The following is a 25,468-nucleotide window of genomic DNA, read 5'->3' as shown; positions in this document are numbered from 1 at the left end:
CAGAGTCCTAGGGTTTTAGAAAAAGACCTATACCCTCCTCCACCAAAAAGTATTCTCCATTTGAAAAGCAACTCTGGCTCGCTCTTGAGCACTGACAGAAACTGGATTGCAGGACACCATGTGACTACACACTCTAAGAGAGATCCATCGTGAGGCCCACATTATCTAATCCACCAGACTATAAAACTGTACATTCAGTGCCATTCTGTTGCATGATGGAAGTAGGCTCGAGTGGGTCCAGACAGCCCAGTTAACAGCACAGGCAGTTACCGCAGACCACTGTGGCACCAGCTCCTACCATTCTGCCAAATCCCTGCCAACCCACACCTATGGCATCATGGGAAGTTCCACAGAACCTGGAAAAGGAAGGGGGAAAAGCCCCATCCTGGTGCCTGCTGGATCTGCATGCTGTGCTGGCGCCTTGCAGTGGACAGTGTCCGCCCTGCTGATCGACTCCGGGGCCCTGAAGGACAGTGGTGAAGGCCACCCTCCCAGAAGGCATAGCTGGCAGTTGGGGGTTGGGAAGCCTCACGTATAAGGAAAGGGTGGGAGTCGTGCCCTCCCCTCTTCACATCCACCCACAACAGTCTTAGTCATCACGTGGTCACAACTTCCCACTGACAGATACACCTTCTTTTCACCAGCAAACACATTTCAGAACAAACAAACAACTATATAGTTTCTTTGCTCTTTTTAATTCAGAAAGAGAAAGGGAAGAAAATAAAACAACATTTGTTTAAATAACTGTTGTAGAAAAGAAGATCTGGGCCAGATGCTGGGACCTACCTCTTCCAGAATGGGGATTTATTAATATTTTAAACAAAACAAAATCCAAACAAAAGGAGAAAAAGGAACAGAAAAGAAATAAATTATTCTGCTCAATACTGTTTGGCATATTGCATTGTTTTGTCATCTTTTAAACACTCAAAAGAGCCTCTTCAGGAAGCACTGAGATGAGACTGGCAAGAATAACTGGTACCTCGACTCTCTAAAATGACAGTGGGAGGTGGTGAGAGAGGCATTCCACTAAAGGCCCCCCTAACCCACCCACATTCTTTACTCCTACTTCTGGAATTGGGAAGGGACAGACTCAAGCTAAGTTCTCAATATATTAACTTTTAGGGGTGCCCACTGCCCTGCCCTAACCCTCTAATACACTCCCCTGCTGGCTACTGTTCCCCCAGCCAGCTGCAGGAACTACACCAATGGCCAGGAGGCTGCCGGGTGGTATCAACTCACCAAGAAAAAAGGGTGGTTTTTGTGTCCGTCACTGTTGGGAAGGGGGATCCTTTTAGTGATTTGGAAGCTTCACAGAAGCGCTTTCACCCCTCCTACACTTCCCCAACCTTGAAAGGTGAGAACACCTTCAGCAGCTTCCTCTAGGGACTTAAGCTGGATTCAGTCATGCAAGTAGCTTCCAGCTGTAACCTCTGGCTGTTAGCTTCGCAGCCCTTCTAGAGCTGGAAATGGAAAGTGGGTTAGAGGGAAAAGGCAGGAGGTGAGCAAGGGGGAAGGGATGTGTGGGCAGGGGAGGAGGCATGCAGGGGGCAAGTCTACTCCTCCCCAGCTATTTGCATGGCCAGCTTACTATTTGCAAAGAATCTGTTGGTCAGCCACCCCTAGTAACTTCAGGTTAGCTAAATCATGAGCCCAAAGCATCTCCAGCCTTCTTTCCTACGTGTTGCTCCCTCTCCCTAGAGCCAGACAAAGGGGGAAGGGCGGGGAGCAGCAGTGCCCCAATCAGGGCAAGTTTTGATTTTTTTTTTTTTTTCCCAGAGCAACAAGTAGGCTGGTGAGGAGGCCCAGGGCCTAGGGAGAGACACTTAAAAAAGGTTGTGGGCGAACAGGGGCCGAGGGTACACGTGGGTGTACCTTACATTTGATGTGACGGGGCTTCCTTGTCTCCTGCCCTATTCTTACACCTGTGTTCCAGAGTTAAGCCCTAGGCGAATCCCGCCCCCAGCAAGACGTGAAAACAATTCTAGTTTTCTGGTGAGACACTAAATGCCATGGTCAGAAAGGCCATTCCATAGGGTGGCCAAAGGCGGGAGGGGAGGAGGCAGGAGGAGGGGACCCACGTGCCCTCTGGATTCTCACTGCATTTCTTTGGTGGGTTTGCACTCACCCATCTGCGCCTGACCGATAAAGGAAATGTGGGGTCTAGTTCTCTCGGAGGTCCAGAGCGGTTTGGGAGGGCTCTAACTTTTCCCCTGGGGAAAAACGGGCTCCTTGGAAACCACCTGACCACCCGTCGACCACCCGCAAGCCTCCGCGAACGCCCCTCCGCCCGCCCCGAGGCCATGAGGGACCCCCGGGAAGGGGAGACCGGGCCGCTACTGTCCCGCACCTTCCCCACCGTTTCCTCCTCCGCGCCCCCTGCGGGGGTCAGGCCGGCCGGCGACTGAGACACCTCCTGCCGAGCCTGAAGAAAGTACTTCTCGAGGCCGGAACTTCTGCTCCTTTGAAAGCGTGAAATCTCGATAATTCCTACCCAAAAGCATACGGGAGTGGGGATTGATCGGCCGCCGGCCCGCCTCCGAAGGCCATTGATTGGAGGAGACGGGCCCCAGCGCCGGAAGTTCTCCTTGAGTCGCATGATTGGCTGGGAGAAACAGAGGCTCCGGCCGGCGGCAGCGCTGATTAATGCCAGGCCCAGCCAGCGCCCAGAGTCTCGTGATTGGCGGAGGATAGCCGGCGCTCGCTAGACTGCAGCATGATTGGTCCAGACTGCGGCGGCGTCGCTCCCGATTGCCTGCTGACGCCCAATAGGGCGCCGCGCCCGCGCTTAGGCCACCACCCCCGGGCTGACCCTGAGTCCCGGCTGGAGCGCTTGCCGGCGCCTCGCGGTAGGGCCGGAAGAGTCACGGCTGGGTCGGGCTCAGTTCCCTCGGTAGACCTCGATCTTGCTGGCTTTGGCCAGCATGTCGATGATGTGGGCCTCGAAGTCGGCGTCATGCACGCCCGTCTTCCGGAACTCGCCCGCGTACCGGTTATTCTCCCAGTAGTGGTGCCAGTTGCCCCGGCTGTCGGCCCCGAACCCGTACACGTTCACCTGCGGGGGAGGGCGGCGCGGGTCACCCCAAGTCGGGGACCAGGGAGCAGAGGGCGCGGGAGAGCCTCGGGTCGTGGTGCGGTGCGGGAGGAGAGGGGAGCCGCGACGAGCCGACCACAGCCAGAGGCCGGCAGCTCATCAATTTACAGCGCGCGGTTAGACCGGGGACACCCAGCCCTGACGCTAAGGACACTGTCCCAGAGGGAGACTGCTGCTCCCTTCCGGTTCTCCTTCCAACCACCCTCTGATTACATCAAGAACACCTCAGTTTGGGGCTAGTCTGTGACAGCTCTCCAACCCTTGCTAACTTTTTTTTTTTTTTTTTAATGGGGTACTTTTATTGCAAGCTGGTCAAGTACCCAGTACCATACACTGAAGAGTTTACTGGCAAAAGTGGGTGTGCTGGGCATGAACACTACCGTGTATGGCACAGTAGCTCCCCCTGCTAGAGAGATGGGCTCCTTGAATGACTAACCTCCATTTTTAACACAGAGTAGGCCTGGGGCCCACAGCTGTGGGAGACACCATCCCGCTGAAACTTAACTACGTCGTTTCCATTCCATTTACGATTATGCTTATTGTTTATGGCAAGTAGTATCAATTACAGTAGTATTCAATTTCCTTTTTAAATAAATTTAGCGTTTCAATGAAGTGATTTCAGATTTGGTAAAATCATGAAAGTAGTTAAGTTTGGGAAATGCAGATCTATACCTTACAACCTAGAAATTGGGGGAATGAAAGCCACTTTGTTTCTTCCTGCAAAATCACATTCCTCTTGAAGCACTGCTAAGCCCCGACAAGGGCTGACTCCCTCTTGTCTATGGGTCCCGCTATTTTATCAACTACCCACCTCATCACACACATGCAGAGCAAAGAAGAGTACCAGCATCCCAGTGGAAGGGTACCGCCCATGATGCTCTGTCCACCTGTCGTGGATGTACTTGAAGAAGGCTGGGTTGTAGATCTGGACCTGGGAGGAGAAGATGTAATGAGCACATGAAGGCTTCTGGGGCCTGGAGGCTCAGGCCAGGCTCTGAACAGCTTCTGCCAGTTCCTCCATGCTTGCCAGTGGACCTGTTCATCAGGGTTCTCTGGTTCCTGCAGCCTCTGTGTGGGGTCAGGCATACCAGCAGATGGGGACTCTGAAGGTTCTAGAAGGGTTTTGGGGGGGTATCTGAACCACAAGACCAGGCACAGCACAAGTCAGGTCTGCACTGTTTCCTCTGGGGTGGGGATGAAGAAGGGGGAGGAGGAAACTTACCTTTTCTTTGTCCACTCGAAGGAAGGACTTCACTGGGGCATAGGTGCTGAAAGCAGAAAGAAAAAAAACACTGAGATGGCTCTGTGGACCCAGGGATGCCTTTTCTCCCACTGAGGCCCGAGTGATGACAGCCTCACGACAGGCTCCCCTGCTTCCAGACTGCTGTCCCATAGCACATCACTGCAGTTCCTTGCTCAGAAACCTTCAGTGGCTCTCTATGTCCTTCAAGATGAAATAAGGATGTTTTAGACAAGCACTGGGGCCTTCCATAACCCAGCCCCAACTTTTCTTCCCACAACACTCTGCTGTGATCATCTCACACCCACCATGTTTGTGCTCTTACCTCTGTCCACAATAGCCCTCTTGCTACTCTCCTCCCATTTGGCACAAATCCCTCCTTCCCTATTAGTCAGCCATGGTGCCTGTAACCTACACTCCCATTTCTGAGTATCCATGGGACTTAAACTCTACAGCACTTATTTTAGCCCTTATGACTCCCAAACATAAGATAAAGTCAGAAAACTGTAACTTATACTTCCGTGTTTAAAAAATACGTGGTGGGGCTTCCCTGGTGGCACAGTGGTTGAGAATCTGCCTGCCAATGCAGGGGACACGGGTTCGAGCCCTGGTCTGGGAAGATCCCACGTGCCGCGGAGCAACTAGGTCCGTGAGCCACAACTACTGAGCCTGCGCGTCTGGAGCCTGTGCTCCGCAGCAAGAGAGGCCACGATAGTGAGAGGCCCGCGCACCGCGATGAAGAGTGGCCCCCGCTTGCCACAACTAGAGAAAGCCCTCGCACAGAAACGAAGACCCAACACAGCCAAAAATAAATTAATAAAAAAAAAAATATGTGGTGACAACAGGCAAAAGGTGGCAACAATCCAATTGTCCAATGAATGGATAAACAAATCTGGTATATCCATACACTAGAATACTATGCAGCCTTTAAAAGGGATGAAATCCTGACACAGGCTATAACATGCATGAACCCTGAAAACATTATGCTACTGAAATAAGCCAGACTCAAAAGGACAAACACTATATGATTCCACTTGTATGAAGTACCTAGAATAGTCAAATCATAGAAACAGAAAGAATAGTGGTTATCAGGGGCTGGAGGGAGGGGGGGAATGGGGAGTTACTGTTTAGTGGGTACAGAGTTTTCATTTGAGATGATGAAAAAGTTCTGGAGATGGGCTGTGGTGAGGTTTGCACAGCCATGTGAATGTACTTAATGCTAATGAACTGTGTGGTTAAAATGGTATATTTTGTTACACGCATACATTTTTACACACACACACACACACACACACACAAACCATGGTGAGACAGAGAGTAGATTAGTGGTTGCCTAGGGCTGGGGGGGAGGAGAGGGTGGAGGGAGTGGGGGAGATGGCTGAGGGGTACAGGAGTATCTTTAGATTATCTTCATCTTTAGAACATGCATGTATTCTAAAATTAATTGTGGTGATGGTTACACAACTCTGTAGACATACTAAAAGTCCCTGAACTGTACATTTTCAATGTGTGAATTGTATGGTATGTGCATTATATCTCAATAAAGCTGTTAAAAAAAAACTACTTGGTGAATTGAATTTCCTGACGTTCCCAGCTGTGACTGGGCAACTGCCTCCAAAGAAAGTTCTCAGAAGGCAGAGCTCCCACAGTAGGAGCTACCTCCTAGAAAGGAGACCTGGAAAAGTGTCCTTCTCCACCTTTCTACCGCCGGTATGCTGGCTGCCACCATGCAGGGAGTGACCCAAAACAAGCTGTGGCCTCAGCTAACCACCGTTTTGGGCCCTCCCTACCACTGCTTCTCTCCTCACCTGCCCCTCTTGGCCAAAATATTCAATTAAAGGAATTCTAAGATCCATTGCCTGGACAACTCCTCCCAAGGTGGGCCTGTCACCCATATCCCACTTCCAGCCAGCAGAGGAACTCACAATCGGATCTGCCCCGTGGACAGGGCGCTGGCGATCCACAGTAGGTCCAGGGCTTTGAAGGGCACCAGCACGAAGCTGACATTGGCGGGCAGGTTCTTGGCACTCTCGGGGTACATGAAATGGTGGGTGGTTCGGCTGCCGACATCCTGCTCAAAGCCCACGGTTGGCGCCTGATTCATCCTGCAGGGACAAGAGGGTGGCTTGAGAAGACACCACCGTGGAAACTGGTACAAGAGTTTTAGAGGACAGTTTGTTGCTGGCCATCAAACACGTAAATAGGTGTGCACTTACCCAGCAATTCCATTCTTAAAATTTATCCTATAAAAATGGTTGCATAAGTGTGCAAAGGATATTCACTGCAGTATTATTTACAATAGTGAAAAGGAAAACCAATCAAACAATAGAGAACTGGTTAATACATTTTGGTACATTCATGTAACAGAATAGCATGTAGTCATCAGAATGAACAAAGTAGATTTACATGTGCTGGTAAGAAATACGTCCAAGAGCTACTGAGTGAAAAAAACCAAGTGGCGTGAGGAATCTCACTTCTTCCCTTTTAACACATATCTTTTGAATACCTGTGCAGTCAGAGGAAATTATAACACAGAAAAGGAAAACTGAAAATTAGATAGTGTGATTCCATTTTTTGTGAAAGAAAACAAAAAAAAGAAAGGATAGAAGGAGAGGGAGAGGGAGAGAGAGAGAGAGAGAAAGGAAGGAAGAAAGGAAGGAATGAAGGAAGGAGGGAAGGGAGGAAGAATAAAAACTAACTTTTGTATATGAATAGAAAAAAAATCTGGAAGAGTATTAAAATTTTAACAATGGTTACTCTTAGGGAATGGGATAATTCACTTTTTAAAAAAATATATGTTTTAGGGCTTCCTTGGTGGCACAGTGGTTGAGAATCTGCCTGTCAATGCAGGGGACACGGGTTCGGGCCCTGGTCTGGGAAGATCCCACATGCCGTGGAGCAACTAGGCCCGTGAGCCACAACTACTGAGCCTGCATGTCTGGAGCCTGTGCTCTGCGCCCTGCAACAAGAGGGGCCGCGATAGTGAGAGGCCCGCGCACCGTGATGAAGAGTGGCTCCCGCTTGCCGCAGCTAGAGGAAGCCCTCGCACAGAAACGAAGACCCAACACAGCCAAAAATAAATAAATAATTAATTAAAAACTTTAAATATATATATATATATATATATGTTTTATTTTTAGCTGCGTTGGGTCTTTGTTGGTGCGTGCAGGCTTTCTCTAGTTGCGGTGAGCGGGGGCTACTCTTTGCTGCAGTGCGCTGGCTTCTCACTGCGGTGGCTTCTCGTTTTGGAGCACGGGCTCTAGGTGCGTGGGCTTCAGTAGTTGTGGCATGTGGGCTCAGTAGTTGTGGCTCGTGGGCTCTAGAGCACAGGCTCAGCAGTTGTGGCGCATGGGCTTAGTTGCTCCGTGGCATGAGGGATCTTCCCGGACCAGGGCTCAAACCCATGTCCCCTGCATGGGCAGGCAGATTCTTAACCACTGTGCCACCAGGGAAGTCCTGGATAATTCACTTTTTAGTGCCTACATTTCTGGGGTTTTTTTCCCCCAAAACAAGCACATATTACTTTTATAATTTTTTTTTTTTTTTTAAAAGACAAGACAGCCTTTCACAGCTTACAGCTCACCTGGCTGTTCTGTCCTCTTTCATAGAAGACATGGAAGCAAGACAAGAAGCTGAAGCACCCCCTCGGCCCCTAGGCGGATGGCTCAATTCTGCCCGTCCCAGCCGCCCTGTCCCTGCACTTTAAGTTCTTGTCTCCCTTTTCTACTCCAAGGCCAAGAGGGATGCCCGCGTTCTGACAGAGCCCACCCTCAGCTGTCCCGGGCAGATGTGCAGTGTGGGGCTGTCTCTCCTCTGCTGTCTTAGAAGAACCTGGAACCCCAGAGCAATCTCCCCCCTGCCCATCCCCCAGGCTGTGACACACCAAGAAGGCTTCTAACTCAAGTGGTGCAAAACACAGGATCAAAACTCCCTTTTTTTGGTGAGCATCTTAAAAACAAGTGATCCAGCTTTAAACACAAACCTGTTCGCCTTTTCTGTTGTGACGTATTATGAGAACATTCCTATCTTGTGTGGATCACAATTCAGAATCATACACCTAAGAGGGTGACTGTAACCTGGGCCTCCACTGGGGACACAGGGATCTGGGAGAGAGGGAGCAAAGTCTCCTCCACATGCTCTCCCAGCTTTTTACGCCCGTTCGAACGTTCCCTGTCCATAAAGGGGCCAGCACCCCCTAGCTGGGCCCTGCGTCACAGGGGTTCCCCTACTGCCTCCCTCCTGCCCGTCTCCCATTGATGGCATGATGTGGTGACACTGTGTCCAGGATGCCTGCCCCTGCCCCGTCCCCCACCACTGGTCGCTGTGCTGTACCTCATGCCTCTCTGGTTCCCTTCCCTTGAGGGACTGGAGGGTACTTTGGGCTGGGAAACCAGGAGTGGCCTGATTTGGAACTAGAGAGTGAGTCCTTGTTCTTAGCCACTTCAGTTCCAGTCTGCTTCAAGCAGAAGCCTAGAATCTTTCCTGCAGCTCCAACTGTGCTCTGGCCCCCGAACAGGGATTAAGATCCTGCCTCTCTTCTCCCAAATCCATTTCTTTAGAACTGCCAGTCTGCGTCCCGTCTGGGTACCCCTCTGATGTCTTGGTATTTAGGGTTCAGAGATACTGTCTCCTAGAGGGGATGAGAAGTATTTTTCCCATTCATTAATAACAGTTTGCTGGGACTGCTACAGCTCCACACACAGCATTGGTCCTATTGTCACCAAAGCCACAGTCTGGATCTGCCTCTGCCATGACAGCCCTGGGGTCTGTGAGGAACAGAGCAGGAACAGAGCAGTTGGAGAGGAAGCCTTACTGGGGATGGTGTTTCTCAGCTGGTGGCTGTGGATGCCTGGATTTGGCCTAGCATCCCCCTCCCGCCCCCCCCCCCCCCCCCCCGCCAACCATTCTCAACATGAGAAAGGTTCTGCAAGGAATGTTGAAAGCCTCAGAGACATAGTGCTGCCTTGGTGTTGCTATGGAGACAGCAACAGTTTCTAAGACAAAGCCCTTCATTCTGCCTCCTGGGAAACCTGGTCTTTCTGCAGTGCTCATCCTAAGAGATGCTTAGTGAAAACTGGGCATTTTCAGTATCTTTACTCTTAGGGCTCTTCCTCCACCAAGGAGTGGGATGGAAGGATCCCCACTGTGGCATTTCCTGCCCCAAGTCTAGGGAGATAAGTCAGAAAACACGGCAGTTCAGGAGCAGAATGAGCAGCCCATGTCCGGGTCACAAATCCACCTCTAGTCCCTGCTCACACTCGGGTTCCCTGCTCCTGTCTTCGTCTGGAATGAGTGCCCCCCCAGCCCTTCTCTTTTCCTCGAGTCTGGGCACAGATGTCTGTAGAATGAATGAGCCCCTGCACAATCGAAATGCTATGAGGTAAAGGTAAGGGATGGGAGCCCAAAGCAGGCACCGACAGCTCCTTTTTCTGCCCAGGACGCCACTCCTCTGCGAGTCTGCCAGAGGCATCATCTGTGGCTATTAAGCAAGACACTAGTTTGGGGCCCACACTCCTGGCCCAACTGCTAAAGGGGACCAGGCAGGTGAAAGGGCCTCTGGGGGTAGTTTTCACATGACATCAGCCAGGAGTCTAGTTTCAGCTCTTTGCAGAGGCATTCAGAGTTGGAAGCTGAGCGCGGGCCTCAATCAAAGTTCAGAATGACAGTTCTGCCTCCTCATCCACCCCGACAAACACAAGCGAGAGACTTGAGCCTCTGTCACAGCACCCCCGGCAGCTGGCCGCTCCTACGCGGCCAGACAAGGCCAAGGAGGCCAGGGCCCCCTCCTGGAGGCCGGTCCTGGGTCCAGCCTTGAGCTCCCTGGGACTAACCTCATGATGAAGTTGTGCCCGTCCACATCCGGCCCGTAGCCAGAGCCCCGCAGGTTGCCCGAGTTCCCCACCACAGCGCAGCGCCGGCACCGGCGAGGGTCCCGGAAACGGTAGGGGTTCTCGCCTGGTACTATCTGGAACAGCTTCTCCAGCACCTCGTTGGTGTTGTGTGACTTGAACTGGGGCTGCAACATCTGGGGGGGGGGGAGGGGAGAAGAAAGAAGGAGGGGGTGTGATCGGGAGGGGACTCCCGCCTGCTCCCCCTCCCTGCCCTCACCCTCCAGTGTCCAAGCGGCGCAGGCCTCCTACCCAGGCTGTCAGGGGGCGGAAATCCTCCCTGAGCAGTAAGGACCCTCCCCTTGTTCAACAACAGCGCAGTCTCCCTACCGAGACCAGACCAGGGAGGGCCCTGCTTTCGGGAGTAGCCCTGCGGTACTGGTTGGGCTTGGGGGTCAAGGCGCTATTCAACACCTTCTCCAGGGGTCTGCAGGCCTGTGCCGCGAAGCACAGAGGTCCCTGCTCTGCTGTCCTCTCGGGGCAGCTCTGAGTCTCATGGTCATTTTGAGGTGCAGTTAATGTGGAAAGCCCCGGGGAGCTTCAGGGGCTTATTCCCAAGTAGCCTGCAGGGGGCGCCCCTGGGACTCGGCCTGAAACTCCAGGCAAGATCCACAGGATATCCAGAGCCCTGAGCCCTGGGGAAAAGGCAAAGAGGCACAGATATTCTTTCAAAGTCAGAACAGCTGGAATGAAACCGGTCCCCTGCACCTCCCACCACCAGTGATGCAAGAGACCATGAAATGAGGCCAGGGCAGCACTTAAACGCCTATAATGCCAGGCAGGTAACATGCAGGAGTGAAGAGGCAGGTGGGGCCTACAGCCAACAGGAGCTCCCATCAAAAAGAGGTGACTGGGGCTTCCCTGGTGGCGCGGTGGTTGGGAGTCCGCCTGCCAGGGCAGGGGTCGCAGGTTTGAGCCCTGGTCTGGGAGGATCCCACATGCTGCGGAGCGGCTGGGCCCGTGCGACAGAATTCCTGAGCCCATGTACCACAACTACTGAAGCCCACGCACCACAAAGAAGAGTGGCCCCCGCTCACACAACTAGGGAAAGGCCTGCGCACAGCAATGAAGACCCAAGGCAGCCCAAAATAAATAAATAAATTTTAAAAAAAAAAGGGGTGACTTCAACCAATTGTTGCCTTGTGGGATTGTCAGCCCAGAAGGACCAGATTTTCTGGTTTTTCAAGAGAAGCTGAAAAAACAGATGTCATGTGAAATATCCTGATTCCTAAATGATGGTAACTCATGCAAATAGTTTTAAAACATTGAGTGAGCTGGATTCAGCCCCTGGGCCACCATCTGTAAGGGCTTTAAAATGCTCTGTGGTCCGAGCGGTAACGCTGCGGGTTTGCGGCTAAGCAGGAGCTGCTCAGGGGACAGAATGCACGGAGGGGATGGGTGGGCCTGCTTCTCTGCCTCTTTTCTGAGCACAGGAAGGGCCCCTGAGCACAAGAACATGAACTCAGTGTGGAGAAGCAACTTAGCCCTGAGACAAGAATTTCTAAGTTCATAGCAAAAGAGGGTGACTGGGGGGAGCAGCAGAGAGGTGGCTTCTGGGGCTTCAACAGCCCTGAGCTCCACCCGTGAGCAGGGGGCCTGGCCTGCCTCTCGGTCCATCCCTGCCCAGAGGCCTGTGCTGGCCCTTCGTGGCCACCACTGAGACCTATGACCAGGGCAAGCCTAGGGCACTCTCTGAACCTTGATCTTCCCCGTAAAATGAAGGGTATGACTATGAGCAACAGGCAGGACCCTGCAAGGGCTCCAGGCTGTCATGGGAAGGACGTGTGTGGCTCCTGGTGACTCCTGCTCTGTAGACGCCCCATCCTTAGGGACTCTGACAGTCCGGGCTGGGAAGCAGGATCTCTGAGATGCTCTGATAAGCCTGACTGCAAGAGCGCATCCTCACAGTTGTCCTAACTGTGAGAAAAAGGGAGAGTCATCACCCTCCCCATTTGCCAGCTGGGGAAGCCAGGGACCACGAGCTGCCTCCCAAGTCCCCCAGCAGGAAATGCCTGCAGCCTGCAGGCCCCCCTGGGTCAAGTACTGACACTGCTCCACCTCTGACATGTGTGGCAACCAGATGGCCCTGGCAAAGCCTAGGGAGTGACGCTCCAGAGATGACAGGGACAAGGTGAAGGGAGCTAAAGCAGCAGCAAGGTGACAGGATCTGGAAGAGCGGGGAGGCTTGGGCACACCTGTCCCCCCATCCCCTCCCCTTCACCTCCCTTAGCCCCCAGAGGAGTTGCTGATGCTTTCCTATCCCAACCCAGAAGAAAGGCTTTTCCAGCAATTGGAAGGAACCAAGTGAGTGGCATGGTGTTTCAAATTATTTTGAGCAAACATTTACAAATTAGGATACTGCCTGCATAGCAACAATCACTGGAGCTGAGCCGCTGCCTCCTTTATAATGGGCAGGCCTTCTTCCTGTTGCCATGCTCACTTCTCACCATCATCTCCCTGGGGAACCTGTTTCTCCTGTCTATTTCACCTCCCTGGCCCAGCAAGGCATTTCTGGTCTCTGTTTGGCCTCTACAGGCACTAGAAAATATTAGTTCTCTTTCCTTCCAGGCCAAAGCTCGCTCTCCCCTTCACAATCTGTGATCCTAGTAGCTGGCTCTGGTCCAGTGAACCTCACACTTTGTCAAGGCTCTGGGGGCCAGAAGACAGACAGCCCCAATCCAAGAGGGGGCTCTAAGGGTGACTCCCAAACGGGGGGACAGACACCCGGAGAGGAGGCAGGAAAGGCCACGGCTTTCTCACCATCCACCACCTCTGGACCTCTGGGGGCAGGTCCATGTTCTCTCGGGTCCAGACCGGGGAAATGTTGCTGTTGAAGTGGCTATCAAACCACTCAGAGGCGCCAGCGTCGCCCATGCAGCGGCGACAGGCACAGCTCTTGCCGGCGGGCCCCTCCTTGCTGAGGCGCTGAAGGCCAGTGTAGCCGGGCACCAGCTTCACCCGGTGGGTCCCGTCCAGGGCGCCCGAGTCCAGGTAGGGCAGGGTGGCCATGCTGTGGTGGGAGTAGGTGAACAGCAGTGACATGATGAACACCAGCAGGAAGGCCACGGAGAGGAACCACACCCGCAGGGAGCACTTCATGGTTCGGCGCCCCGGGGATCCGGGGCCTCAGCCCAGCAGTCAGGCGGGTGTCACCGTGGCCACTCCTTTCCCAGCCCGCTGATGGGCCAGCCACAGTGTAGCCTGCTTGTTCTGGCACCACGCGCAAAGGGCATATGGGCACGTGCCAAGGAGGGGACAGGGGCAGGAGTCCCACACCACGCCCTCCCTCAGCGTCAGGAGAAAGCACGTCGGCAGCAGTGGCTCCCCTGTCCCTGAGCCGCCTGGCCCTGCTTATGGCCTCATTGGGTCTCTCCGTCACTAGCTGGGCCACAGAGGCTCTGCTTCTCCCAGAGCCCTGGCAAGGGGGAGGTCAGTCCATCCCAGCCCTCTAGTCCCTTGGGGTTGCTGGCTGCCAGCTCTGGGGGTCCCCCTCTTTGGCGGCTTGAAACGATCCAGTCTGGAGCATTCGGGGTCCTTGTGGCTCATGAGCAGATGCCGAGGCGGCCCCTCGTCCCCTGCAGCAGGGAAGCCCTTGAACCCCAATCACAGCAGAGAGCACGTGGGCTTCAAGCAGCCTGAATCTCATGTAAGAGTCTTCCCTCTCTCAGTTGGCCCTCAGGGCCCAACCCCTTTGCCAGGGGAGGAAAGGGAACCAAGCCCCAATCTAGAGAGAAGAAACCCAGGAAGCTCTGTGGGTTCCAGAAAACTCTTCAGAGACCAAGATCCTCCTGGCGTTAGGTTCTGCCCTTCTACTTCCCATCCGAGGCGCCAGCCCCTTCCCCCGACGGTCGCAGCCCCAGCTGCAGTTGTGTAGGGGTGGTCAAACTCCGGCCGCTGCTCTGAGGTCCTCTGGGGCCTGGGAACAGCCGCTTCTCAGCAGGGTGTTGCTTCGAATGCCATCAGGGTCGGCCGAGCGAGTGTGTGCCAAGCTCCAGGCCAGGGCCCAGGCCTCCGTCTTGGTGCTGCTGGCCCAGGCTCGGAGGCTGCTCTGCCCATCGCCGCTCCCCTGAGGCCTCTGTCCTGCCTTGAGCTAGCAGTAATCCCCTGGCAGGTTCCCCTCACTCGTCAGGCGCCAGGCTGCCGCAGCAGGACTCTGAAATCGCAGAAAGGAAGAATAACGTGCAGACAGATCGCACACGCACACGTGCTCTCCCCCAGCCCTGCCCCCAAGTCCCAGAGGGGACAGAGCTGGCAGTAGGGGAGATGCCCACTTAACTGAAGGGTGGACAAGAGGAAGGGCTCTTCCCTCTAACTGCAGATAGCATCACTCTGCTCTCCTTAACTCGGGCCTCTAAAGACCAGATTAGCCCGCCACCCTCACTCATTAGCCAGAAGGTAAACAAGGACGGAAAGTGACTTCCCTAGAGCCACAGGGCAAGTCACTGGAAAAGCCAGGTTTAGGAAGTTCCTATTCCAGCTATATGACGTTAATTTCAGGAAACTTAAGAGAAAATGGCCCAGAGAAAAGATTGTAGGGGACTGCAGATATGACCCCCTGCCCGGGCCTTCTCTACCCCTGAGAAGAGGTAGAGAAGCCCCCACAAAGTGAGTGGGGGCGGTTGACCTGAGCCCTGGGATTTGCCCTCTCCCCTCTGCAGTGTGGGCTACAGATGAGGCATTCCTGGGTTAGCTGGGTGATTCATTAACAATCCTTCCAGCTCTGGTGTCAGGGAGAGAACCTGACCGTGTCAGGACGCTGAGCACCACCACCACTCAGCCCTCTGGACAGTTGCCTTCCTCTGCAGGTTACCAAATAAATGCCAGGGGCTACTGACAGCCTGAGGCCCTGTGCTGCCCTGGGCAAGAGCAGGGAGAAGAGGCAGCAGGGTGCTTTGGGGATCCACCCTAAGGAAAGGAGCCTGAATCCATGCCACGTGCTAGGGAGCCAGCGTAAGAGTCAGGGACAAGGCTGAGAGTGGAGCCTCCGGGCCCTGGCTCCATGCCATGGGGAGCACTTAATCCTAGAGGCCTGCCTGTCCCCACCAGCTCCTCTCCAAGTCCAGCCAGCCCTGGTTCTGACCCGGCCCCTGGGCCTCACAGCTGCTCTCGGAAAGCTCCAGCTCCAGCCAGCTCCTCCAGGTCCTCTGGCTGTGCCACCAGCTGCACAGAAGGCACCTCAGGCTCTATGTTCAAGAACCTCTGCCGCCCCCTCCATTCATGGCAGCTCAAATTTCTGGGGCCAAGCCAAACCACAAAGTCATCAGGGAACAGAACTAACACGTTCCAATAAGGAAACATTATTCTGGGTGGAGAAACAATGCTCACAGACGTGAAGGAACTTGCCTAGTCACAACCTCCTGAGTGTAGCTGAGATTTGAGTCCAGGTCTATCCAGTTCCAAAGCCTGCAACTGGCCAGGGCGTAGAAAGAAGCCCATGGGTTCCTTCAACTACCCAGAGGCTCCAGGGTAAGAGACAAAGAGACACAGAAGCCGGCTTCCCAGGGTCAAGAGTGAAGCTTCGCCCACAGGCCTCACCGGGGCTCCCAGCTCTAACCCACAGACCCAGTGGCACTGGTCCAGTGTGCTCCTTCCAAATGTTCTACTGCACCCTTTGGCATGCCGGACTCCATGCACAGCCTTTGGAGGCACTGTCTGTAAATAGAAGCCAGGTCACTGTCTCTTCTAGGCCTCCCTTTGCTCATATCCATGCCCAACATCTAAGGAAAAGAACTCCGTTTTGCAGGGTCTTGCTCCCAGCATCTTGTGACCTGAGGAGAGCCAGCCATGAGGCATGCAGCCCAGGAGGTGGTGACTTTCCAGGCTGAGCAAGGGATGGAGGGAGGGGCCTGGCTGGGGAGACCTGGTTTCTGGTGCGTGGCCCACTGTGGCCCCCGAAGGCGGACTTGGGCAGAAGTTTCCTTCAGGAAACATCTCTCACGTTGGGGAAGACTGTAACTCCTTGTAGTCTTAACTCAACAAAGGGGGCATCTGACGTAACCGGCTGCCTGGTCAGGGGGAGGAAAAGCCCCAGTTTCGTCACTGTGTTTGGGAAGAGCAGAGAGGGTCTTCCCAAACAAGGGTCACCGGCAAAAGCCCTTGCTCTGGGAATCCCAAGGCTGGGCTGTTTCTGGGAACGTGTGCTGAGGGCAACTGAGGGCACAGGGCAGAACGGAGCAAGAACGGTCAGAGGTCCCAGACATGCACCCCGAATCCCAGAAGTCACCTGGTTAAGAGCTTTTATGCATGTCATTTGCTCTGGGGTACTCCCCGTGCCCTCCAGTTGCCAATGCCTAATTCTCATTTCTCCCTTTCACAGCTGCTCTGATCTTTCACTTTAAGCCCATGCAAACCCCAATGTAAAAAAGTCGGGGGAAGGGCACACACTTGGGCATCAGCTCCCACCTCTGATGCCCACAGAGGGAAGCAGGCCAGTCTTCCAGGGCCACCTGGCTGGTGCTGGCTTATTTATTCATTCGACAGATACTTAATGGGCCGGCGCAGGGCTTGGGGGGCTAGTGTGGGACAGTACACATGCATCCTGTCCTAATGGAGCTTCTGGTCTAGCGGCAAATACAAAGGCAAGGCACAGGGGATTACAAAGTGCTATGACAGGGAAGTTACAGGGTGCTGTGAGAGGGAACAGAGTACACAAGGAGGAAACAGCCTGACCTGTGAAAAACATGGCAAGAGGGGCTTCCCTGGTAGCGCAGTGGTTAAGAATCTGCCTGCCAATGCAGGGGACACGGGTTCGAGCCCTGGTCCGGGAAGATCCCACATGCCACGGAGCAACTAAGTCCGTGCGCCACAACTACTGAGCCTGTGCTCTAGAGCCCGCGAGCCACAACTACTGAAGCCTGCGCACTTAGAGCCCGTGCTCCGCAACAAGAGAAGCCACTGCAGTGAGAAGCCCGCGTACCGCAACGAAGAGTAGCTCCCGCTCGCTGCAACTAGAGAAAGCCCGCATGCAGCAACGAAGACCCAACACAGCCAAAAAATAAATTAATTAAAAAAAAAAAAAAAACAAAGCATGGCAAGAAGGCCAGCAAAACTGGGGAGGGTGTCGAAGAGGTTGGCACGAGGGGCCCGGCCACAGAGGCCTTTGAAGGGATTAGGATTTATTATTAATCTGATGGGGGGGTTTTGGGGAGGGATGTGTCATGACCTGATTTATATTTTAAAATGGACCCTTGGAGCAAATTTTTTAAAACTAACAGTACTAAGAGTTTAGAGAGGATGCAGAGTATCAAGCACACTCACTCACCATTGGTGGGAAAATAAATTGGTACAATGCTTGGGAGGCTAATTTGGCATTACTTAAAAAACACGGACATAAGTATATCCCAGTAGTATTTCTTTTTAAAGAAAAATTAAAAAACATCTTTCTCACAGAAAAAGATGGAACACTGGGGACACAATGAGAGATTAGAAAGTTCCCCCATTTGTCCTGAGCTAATCTATTTTGTGATGCCCCATGTGAGAAGACATCCTCAGAAAACGTAGTCCTCCTCCAGTTTGGGTGGGAATGAATGGTTTCTCACCCAAAGGTTGAATATTTAGAATCAATGAATTATAAAGCTGGTGAGCTCAGCCTGCTTGTCCTATTAAGCAGATTTAAAGCTTAAGTTGAACCCTGACAACTAGTTGAATAGACAGTTTCATTTTCCCCCAAAATCGTGCCCCTACTTGGGACAATCTATTTTTCTCATTGAGGTTTAATTCACATATAATAGGATGCAGACGTCTTTCAATGTAGAGCTTGATGCATGTTTATCCATGTGTGCATGTGTGTAAGCACCCAGTATAAAATACAGAGCATTTCCACCACCACCCCCCAACCCCGGAAGTTCCCTTGTGCTCCTTCCTGGTCATTGTTCACTGTTACACTATTTTGCTGAGTCTGGTCACCATAGATTAGGTTTACTTGTTCTTGAACTTCATATAAACACTCCTGCCTGGCTGGCTTCTTTTGCTCAGCACAATGTTTTGGAGATTCGTCCATGTTGTGTGTATCAGTAGTTTATTCTTTTCCATGTTTGGACAGTTGAGTTGTTTTCAGTTTTTGGTCGTTATGAGTAACACTGCCCTGACCTTTCTGTACAAGTCATCTTGTGGACACATACTCTCATTTCTCTGGGGTAAATACCTGGGAGTGGAATTACAGGGTCATGGGGTACATACACCAGTATGTTTAACGTTACCAGAAATTATGAAATAGTTGTCCAAAGTGGCTGTAGCATTTTATGTTTCCACCAGTAACACAGGAGAGTGCCATTTGTTCCATGTCCTGGATATCTGCTATCTTTTTAATTTTAGGCATCCTGGTGGGTATGTAGTAAACTCTAGTATTTCTACAACCAGATACACGTGAACACATGTACCAAGAGACATACGAGAATGCTCAAGGCAGCACTGGGTAATAGCTGAAAACTGCAAACAACTCAAATGTCCATCAGAATAGGATGGATAAATTGTGGTCCATTCATGTAATACAGTAAAAATGAATGAACTCCAGTTTCAGACATAAACAGGAATGAATATGACCAAAAAACTATTATGTTGAGCAAAAAGAATAAGTCAGGGATGAATACTTACAGTATGAGTTCATGAAAAGTTCAGAAGTATGCAAAGCTAACAAGCAAGAAATTGTTTTAAGGCCTCTATACACATAGACAATAAAACAACAGATAAAATCAGGGAAACACTGTAAAATCCAGGAAATTCCCCTGGACGGGAAGAAGGTAGGTGAGACAAGAAGAAGGGTCTATAGGGGCTTCAGAAGTACTGGGGAATGTATTACTCCTTAATCCAGACAGTAGAAACAGACTATTTAAAATTTTTAATCTTTAAGGAATTTATATGATATATACTATTCTGAATGTGTGATGCATTTCATTATAAAATCTAATTTTTTTTTTCTTAGGTTAAAACATTTTTTGCTAAGGGACTACTTTGGCTGCTGTGTAACACTAGCAGGGGACCAGAGAGAAGCTACTTCAATATCCCAGGCAGTGGAGGTGGTGAGAAGCAGCTGCATGCATTCTGAAGGGTTTAACTGATGGGTGAGATGGAGGGTGGTGGGTGGGAGAGGAAGACTGAACCAGGGGCACAGGACCTTGTGGCCCAAGCAACCTGGTGGGGGAGGGGGGCGTGCCATTCTTTCATACAGAAAAGTTAGGAAAGAAATGGGTTTGGGTAAGAAAAAAAAAAAAAAGAGTTCTGTTTACAACAGGTTAAATTTGAGATGCCCTTTAAATGTCCAGGTGGAAATGGCAATAGGCAGCAGGACACAGATGTCTGAAGCTCATGGATGAGGTCACAGCTGGAGGGATACATCTGAGAGTCATGAGAGCACAGTTCATTTTTAAAACTACAGGACCAGAAGAAATTATTGACAGAAGGCCTGGCATAGATAAGAGAAGGCTGTCAGCAGTAACCTTCACAATGGCTGATCCAGAGGTTTGGAGGGGGTGAACACCTGACTGGATGAGAAGTGGCCAACAGGCAGGTGAAAAGGTGCTCAGCATCATTAGTCATCAGGGAAATACATATCAAAACCACAATCAGACACCACATCCCACTCACTAGGACGGCTATAATCAAAAAGACAGATAATAACAAGTATTAGTGAAGATATGGAAAAATTGTAACTCTCATACATTGCTGGTGAGAATGTGAAATGGTGCAGCTACTTTGGAAAACAGTCTGGCAGTTAAAAGGTTAAACAAAGAATTACCGTATGACTCAGCAAATCTAATCCTGGGTCTATACCCAAGAGAAATGAAAATATATATCCACACAAAAAGACATACACAAATGATTATAGGAGCATTATTCATATCAGCTCCAAAGTGGAAAGAACTCAAAGTTCCATCAACTGATGAATAAACAAAATGTCAAATATCCATACAATGGAATCTTACTCAGCCATAAAAAGGAAGCACTGGTACATGCCTCATGGATGAACCTTGAAAACATGGTGCTAAGTGAAAGAAGCCTGACACAAAAGACTACATATGATGTGATTCCATTTATATGAAATATCCAGAATAGGCAAATCCATAGAGTAGATTAGTGACTGCCTAGGGCTGGGGGTTGGAGGAGATGGGGAGCGACTGAGAATGGGTATGGCGTTTCCTTCTGGGATGATGAAATGTTCTAAAATTGTTTGTGGTCTAATTGCATAACCATGTGACTAGACTAAAACCAACTCACTTGTACATTGAAATGGCTGAACTGTATGGTATGTGAGTTATATCTCAATAAAAGTGTTACTAAATAAAGGGAATGAGATAAAACAGAATGGGAGATATTACAGAATGTTTGTAAACTGGTGGGGATGGTTCAGTAGAGGGAGAAGTTAAAGCTGCAGGAAAAAGAGGATAATTAAGAAGCAGAGTCCTTGGGACTTCCCTGGTGGCGCAGTGGTTAAGAATCCGCCTGCCAATGCAGGAGACACGGGTTTGAGCCATGGTCCAGGAGGATCCCACATACTGTGGAGCAGCTAAGCCCGTGTGCCACAACTGCTGAGCCTGAGCTCTAGAGCCCACAAGCCACAACTACTGAGCCCGTGTGCCACAACTACCGAAGCCCACGAGCCTAGGGCCCGTGCTCTGCAACAAGAGAAGCCACCGCAACGAGAAGCCTGCGCATCGCAAGGAAGAGTAGCCCCCGCTCGCCGCAACTAGAGAAAGCCCGTGCACAGCAACAAAGACCCAATGCAGCCAAAATAAATAAATAGATAAATAAAAAAGAAGCAGCAGCAGAGTTCTTGAGCAGCAAGAACGGGGCAGAGGGTGGTGGGAGCCAGTGCCCGCATGGAGAGGGTTGACCTGCCTAGCAGGAGGTGAAGCAGAGCATGGGCACGGGCACAGGCACAGGGAGGGATGCATCTTTATTGCTGGGGTTGGAGATTTACAGAGATCAGATGTGAAACAGTCCTCTAAAAGAGAAGGAGAGTAACGAGGGAAATTTAGTGGGAGGCAAGGCAATACTAGGGTCTTCTGAGAGGTTTGTGGTCACAAATTCAGCAAATTTGGTGAGACCACTTAACGATAAATACCCCCTGAATGGCTGGCTGAGCTCAAAATGCTGAGGCTGAACAGTGGAACTGGAGACCAGAATCCAGAAGGTCAGGGGCAGCCTTGAAGAACGGATGGTCTTCCCTAGAGCCTTCTACCAATCAGGGGATGCATGCTTGAACAACTACGCTAATACAAGGAAACAAGGGAAACCAAAGGAGGCCCTGGCCAGCTTGCAGGTGGAAGAAAGGAAAAGCAGGCATATGGGATTGAGCAGCAAAGCTTGCCCCAAAGGAGAACGGATGGAACTGGGTTTTGGAGGCTAGTGTGTTTTTAGAACCAGTCTCTGGTCAGTTCCCAGGAGACAACCCATCAAATTAACCTAATGAAGCACAGGATATAGCACAGCCTCAGACCAGCGCAGCTGAACACAATCTTCTTGGCAGGCAGAGAAAAGAAATGTCAAAATAAGGAGCAGAGGATGGGGGGAGGGAGACTGCTTGAATCTGGAGGGGGTGGAGAGAAAGAAAAAAATCCCAGCCCAAGACGCTGATAAAGCACCCTCTTTCCACCCACTGACACACAGCCTAAGGATGTGTCCCAGAGCCTCAATGTAAAGGCATCAAACCACAGATTAGTACTCACATTGCATGGTGTTTTATGAGTTTCTGAGCATGTGCAGGCATAGCCTCTCATTCGGTATTCACAAAAGTCCCAAGACAGCTGAACCAGGTCAGCCAGGCGATAAGTGACAGAGCTTTAATATCATTCCAGGTCTGATGGCTCCAAGGCCAGTGCTCCTTCCAAAAGCTCCTATTGCCTTGCAGAGAGGCTTTTCCCACTAACTGGGGTACAACCATCAAAGGGTTCCCTGTGTCCCAGAACCTTGCCAACCTAGCAACCCAGCAAACTCCCTGCTTGCTGGGTGTGGCAACAGCCGACCCCAGCAGAAGATGCCCTGGGGTGTCAGTCATTATCTGGAAGAAGAGACCTGACAGCCCCTCCCTCACACTCAACTGAAGCCCAGAGGCACATCCTTGATGTGTCTGAGAACTGGTTGCTTCACCTCTGCATGCTTGGCTGACTGAAGTCATCACATTGCAACATGCTGGCACCACCCTCTGGCACACACCCCTCAGTTATCCTAGTGACTCAGGCCTCCTCGCTCCCCAGTTACAACCCCTCTGGCAGTGTCTGCCTCAGGAGCCCCTGTCTTCCGGCAGGACACCTCACTTTGTCTTGATGTCGAGTCTGAGATCTCAGCTCCAGTACTTCTGATGCTGTCCTGAGTTGGCAGCCAGGAAACCAGAAAGCAAGAGCTAACATTTCTTCCGGCCTATGATCATCACTCTGGCTAACTTTCAAATAAGTCCCAGCGAAATAAACCATCAGTCTTCATCGCAAGCAGATCGATGTTGCACCCTAAGAAACAGGCTCTAAGGGGAGGAATGCTGGGCTCTAAGGCACGGGGAGAGGGTGGGGCAGGGGGACAGCTGGGATGTGGGGTCCCGGCTCTGCACCACACCTGCCCCTTAAAGGAGTCCCAGTGTGATTTGTTGGTGTTGGGCGTGGGGTAGGAGTCCAGGAATTTGTTATACATATCTACAGTAGGCAGGGAGAGATCTAGAAAAACAATACCATCTCAGTAGCAAGGCAAAGCCAGACAGAAACTGTTGAGGAGAGGCAGGAAGATGGGGTGAGGAATAAATAGAAAGTTATTTAAAGAACAGAACCACCTGTATGATGAAGGCCAGGGCGGTTCCTGTTAAGCCCCTGTGTCCACTGACCAGTCTCTCCAGGATCCAGACCACTTCTTATTTGCATTTTATCCAGTCTGATAGCTTTTTTCTTTTTAACACATGAGTATAACCCTTTACGCTTATGTATTTGGACTCATGTTACTATCTTTGTTTTCTCTTCACTAGTTTTCCTTTAGTTCTTTTTTCTTTTCCTGACTTGTTGGACTGACACACTATCCCTACTCCCACCACTTTTTTTCCTCCTGGCTTGGAAATTATATTCCTCTTCTTTTAGTGGTTATCTTAAATTGTTAGCATATATACATTGTCCTAATGAGGTCTACAGTTTTCAGCAGTACTATTCTGTTTAACTAGGCAGAAACTTGATGTGATTTAACAAGGAAATTCCCTTCCTTACTTTACCTTATTCTTCCTTGATAATGTGGTCAACAATTTTAGTTTTCCTTTTGTAAAATTAAAAAACAAACTAGACACTGGATTTCTGTTTGTGTGTTTTGCTATCTGTGGCAGACACTGTTGGTTGCCTACCAGCAGCCACTCCCCCTTCTTTCCTGCCAACAGAATCCTGATTTTGCTCAGGCAGCAAAGAACCCAGTCCCAGGAGATGAGGCAAGCCTGGTCAAAGCCAACCACAGTAAGCCTGCTCCCTTTTACCAGGAATTGGTGTAAGAATGAACCAGCTCGGGCCAATGACACATAAGGAGATGTCTGCTGGGGCCTTCTTGGACAGATTCTCCTTCCCAAAAAAGGGGCACATTAGAAAGCTTCCTTTCGGGGCTTCCCTGGTGGCACAGTGGTTGAGAATCTGCCTGCCAATGCAGGGGACATGGGTTCGAGCCCTGGTCTGGGAAGATCCCACATGCCGCGGAGCAACTGGGCTCGTGAGCCACGATTACTGAGCCTGCGCGTCTGGAGCCTGTGCTCCGCAACAAGAGAGGCCACGATAGTGAGAGGCCCGTGCACCGCGATGAAGAGTGGCCCCCGCTTGCCGCAACTAGAGAAAGCCCTCGCACAGAAACGAAGACCCAACACAGCCATAAATAAATAAATAAATAATATTAATTAATATTAATAAATAAATAAATTAATTAATTAAAAAATTAAAAACAAAAAACAAAAATAAATAAATTAATTAATTAAAAAAAAAAAAGATCATGGTCCTTAAAATGATGTATTTTAAAAAAAAAGAAAGAAAGCTTCCTTTCTCTTAGCATCTCCCTGCCTTCCTGCTTGGGAAGCTATAGGGTGATGATATGTCACCTAGAGCAGCACCCGCCATGTCACAACCATGAGAAGAAAGATCTCACACCCTTAAGATGGCACAGCAGAACGATGGAATGATCCAGGGTTCTTCATGTCAATATTAGACCACTGCCCCAACCCTGGAACTCCCTACCTCCACACTTCTCATTATAAGCTAATTAAATATTTTCTAGAGTTTAAGTCACTGTGAGTGACTTAAGCATCCAGATATACTGTCTATAGTTAAATGTACCAACGTACTATTTCAGTTTCTGCGCTCAATGCTGGTGCTAGCAACACCCTCCTTCCCCCGAGTTTTCTTCTTACTGAAGTATACCTTTAGTAGTTCTTTTAGCCAGGATCTATAGATAAAACTGTCTTAGCATGTCCAAAAATATCTTTATTTCACCTCATTCTTGAATGATAACTGGATATAGAATTCTAGTTTCCCTAAGATAGTCCTCTATCATCTCTGGCATCTAATGTTGATGAAATGTTGTCTGTCGGTCTCATTGCTGTTTCTTTGAATTCTTTTATTTCTCTGGTAGTTTTAAATATTTTCCCTCTAATTATTTTATTTTATTTTATTTTGGCTGTGCCACGCGGCTTGTGGGATCTTAGTTCCCTGACCAGGGATCAAACCCGTGCCCCCTGCAGTGGAAGCACGGAGTCCTAACCACTGGACCGCCAGGGAATTCCCATATTTTCCCTTTATTCTTATCTGCAGTTTCACTATATCTAGGTATTTATTTTGTTTGGTATTCGTGCTGTTTCTTCAATTCTGGAATTCTCAGCCATTATCACTTCAAATATTTTTTTGCCATTTCCTTGACTCATATCTGGAATTCCTACTAGACTTGTGCTAAAGCCTGTAACATGTCCTCCATGTCTGTGCTGCATTCTAGATTAATTCCTCAGCATTAGCTTCCAATTCTTGAGTTCTATGTGTCCAGGCTACAGCTATCCATTGTTTCAAATTCTAATTACACTATTTTTCGCTGCTAGAATTTTTAATTTAAAATTTTCATAATCACATATTCTCGTTTCTTTTACAACTTCCCTTTCTTTTCTTTAATGAATATGCTGTTTCCCTAATCTCTTTGAGGATCCTTAACCTATTTCTATTAAAGACATTTTCTGATTACTCTGTTATTTTCATTTCTTCTGGGGTAACTTTTTCTTTTTTCATATTAGTTTTCCTCACATGTTTCTGAATATATAAGCTCATC

General features: G+C 50.4%; 1 protein-coding gene across 9 annotated transcripts in view; it reads right to left on the bottom strand.

The window, feature by feature from the left end:
- Positions 1-25,468, bottom strand: part of ST3GAL2 (ST3 beta-galactoside alpha-2,3-sialyltransferase 2) — a 64,883-nt gene that overhangs the window by 18,410 nt on the left and 21,005 nt on the right. For 7 of the 9 annotated variants that reach the window (XR_005017365.1, XR_005017363.1, XR_005017362.1 and 4 more), the window contains exons 2-7: positions 12,980-14,372; positions 10,163-10,356; positions 6,257-6,436; positions 4,314-4,359; positions 3,903-4,022; positions 2,348-3,052 (exon numbers count right to left, since the gene is read on the bottom strand). Coding sequence is in view for 1 of the 9 variants with exons in the window: in XM_036832559.1 (XP_036688454.1) it covers positions 2,879-3,052; positions 3,903-4,022; positions 4,314-4,359; positions 6,257-6,436; positions 10,163-10,356; positions 12,980-13,318 (1,053 nt within the window). In the remaining 8 variants the exon portion in view is untranslated. Of the gene's footprint in view, positions 1-676; positions 3,053-3,902; positions 4,023-4,313; positions 4,360-6,256; positions 6,437-10,162; positions 10,357-12,979; positions 14,373-25,468 lie in introns of those variants that run through there. The other 2 variants (XR_005017367.1, XM_036832559.1) reach the window with 2 other exon arrangements.

Source organism: Balaenoptera musculus, chromosome 19 (genome assembly GCF_009873245.2).
Source record: "Balaenoptera musculus isolate JJ_BM4_2016_0621 chromosome 19, mBalMus1.pri.v3, whole genome shotgun sequence".
Classification (NCBI taxonomy): Eukaryota; Metazoa; Chordata; class Mammalia; order Artiodactyla; family Balaenopteridae; genus Balaenoptera; species Balaenoptera musculus.
The sequence above is the reverse complement of the archived record's forward strand: the minus strand, read 5'-3'. Positions and strand labels throughout refer to the sequence as shown.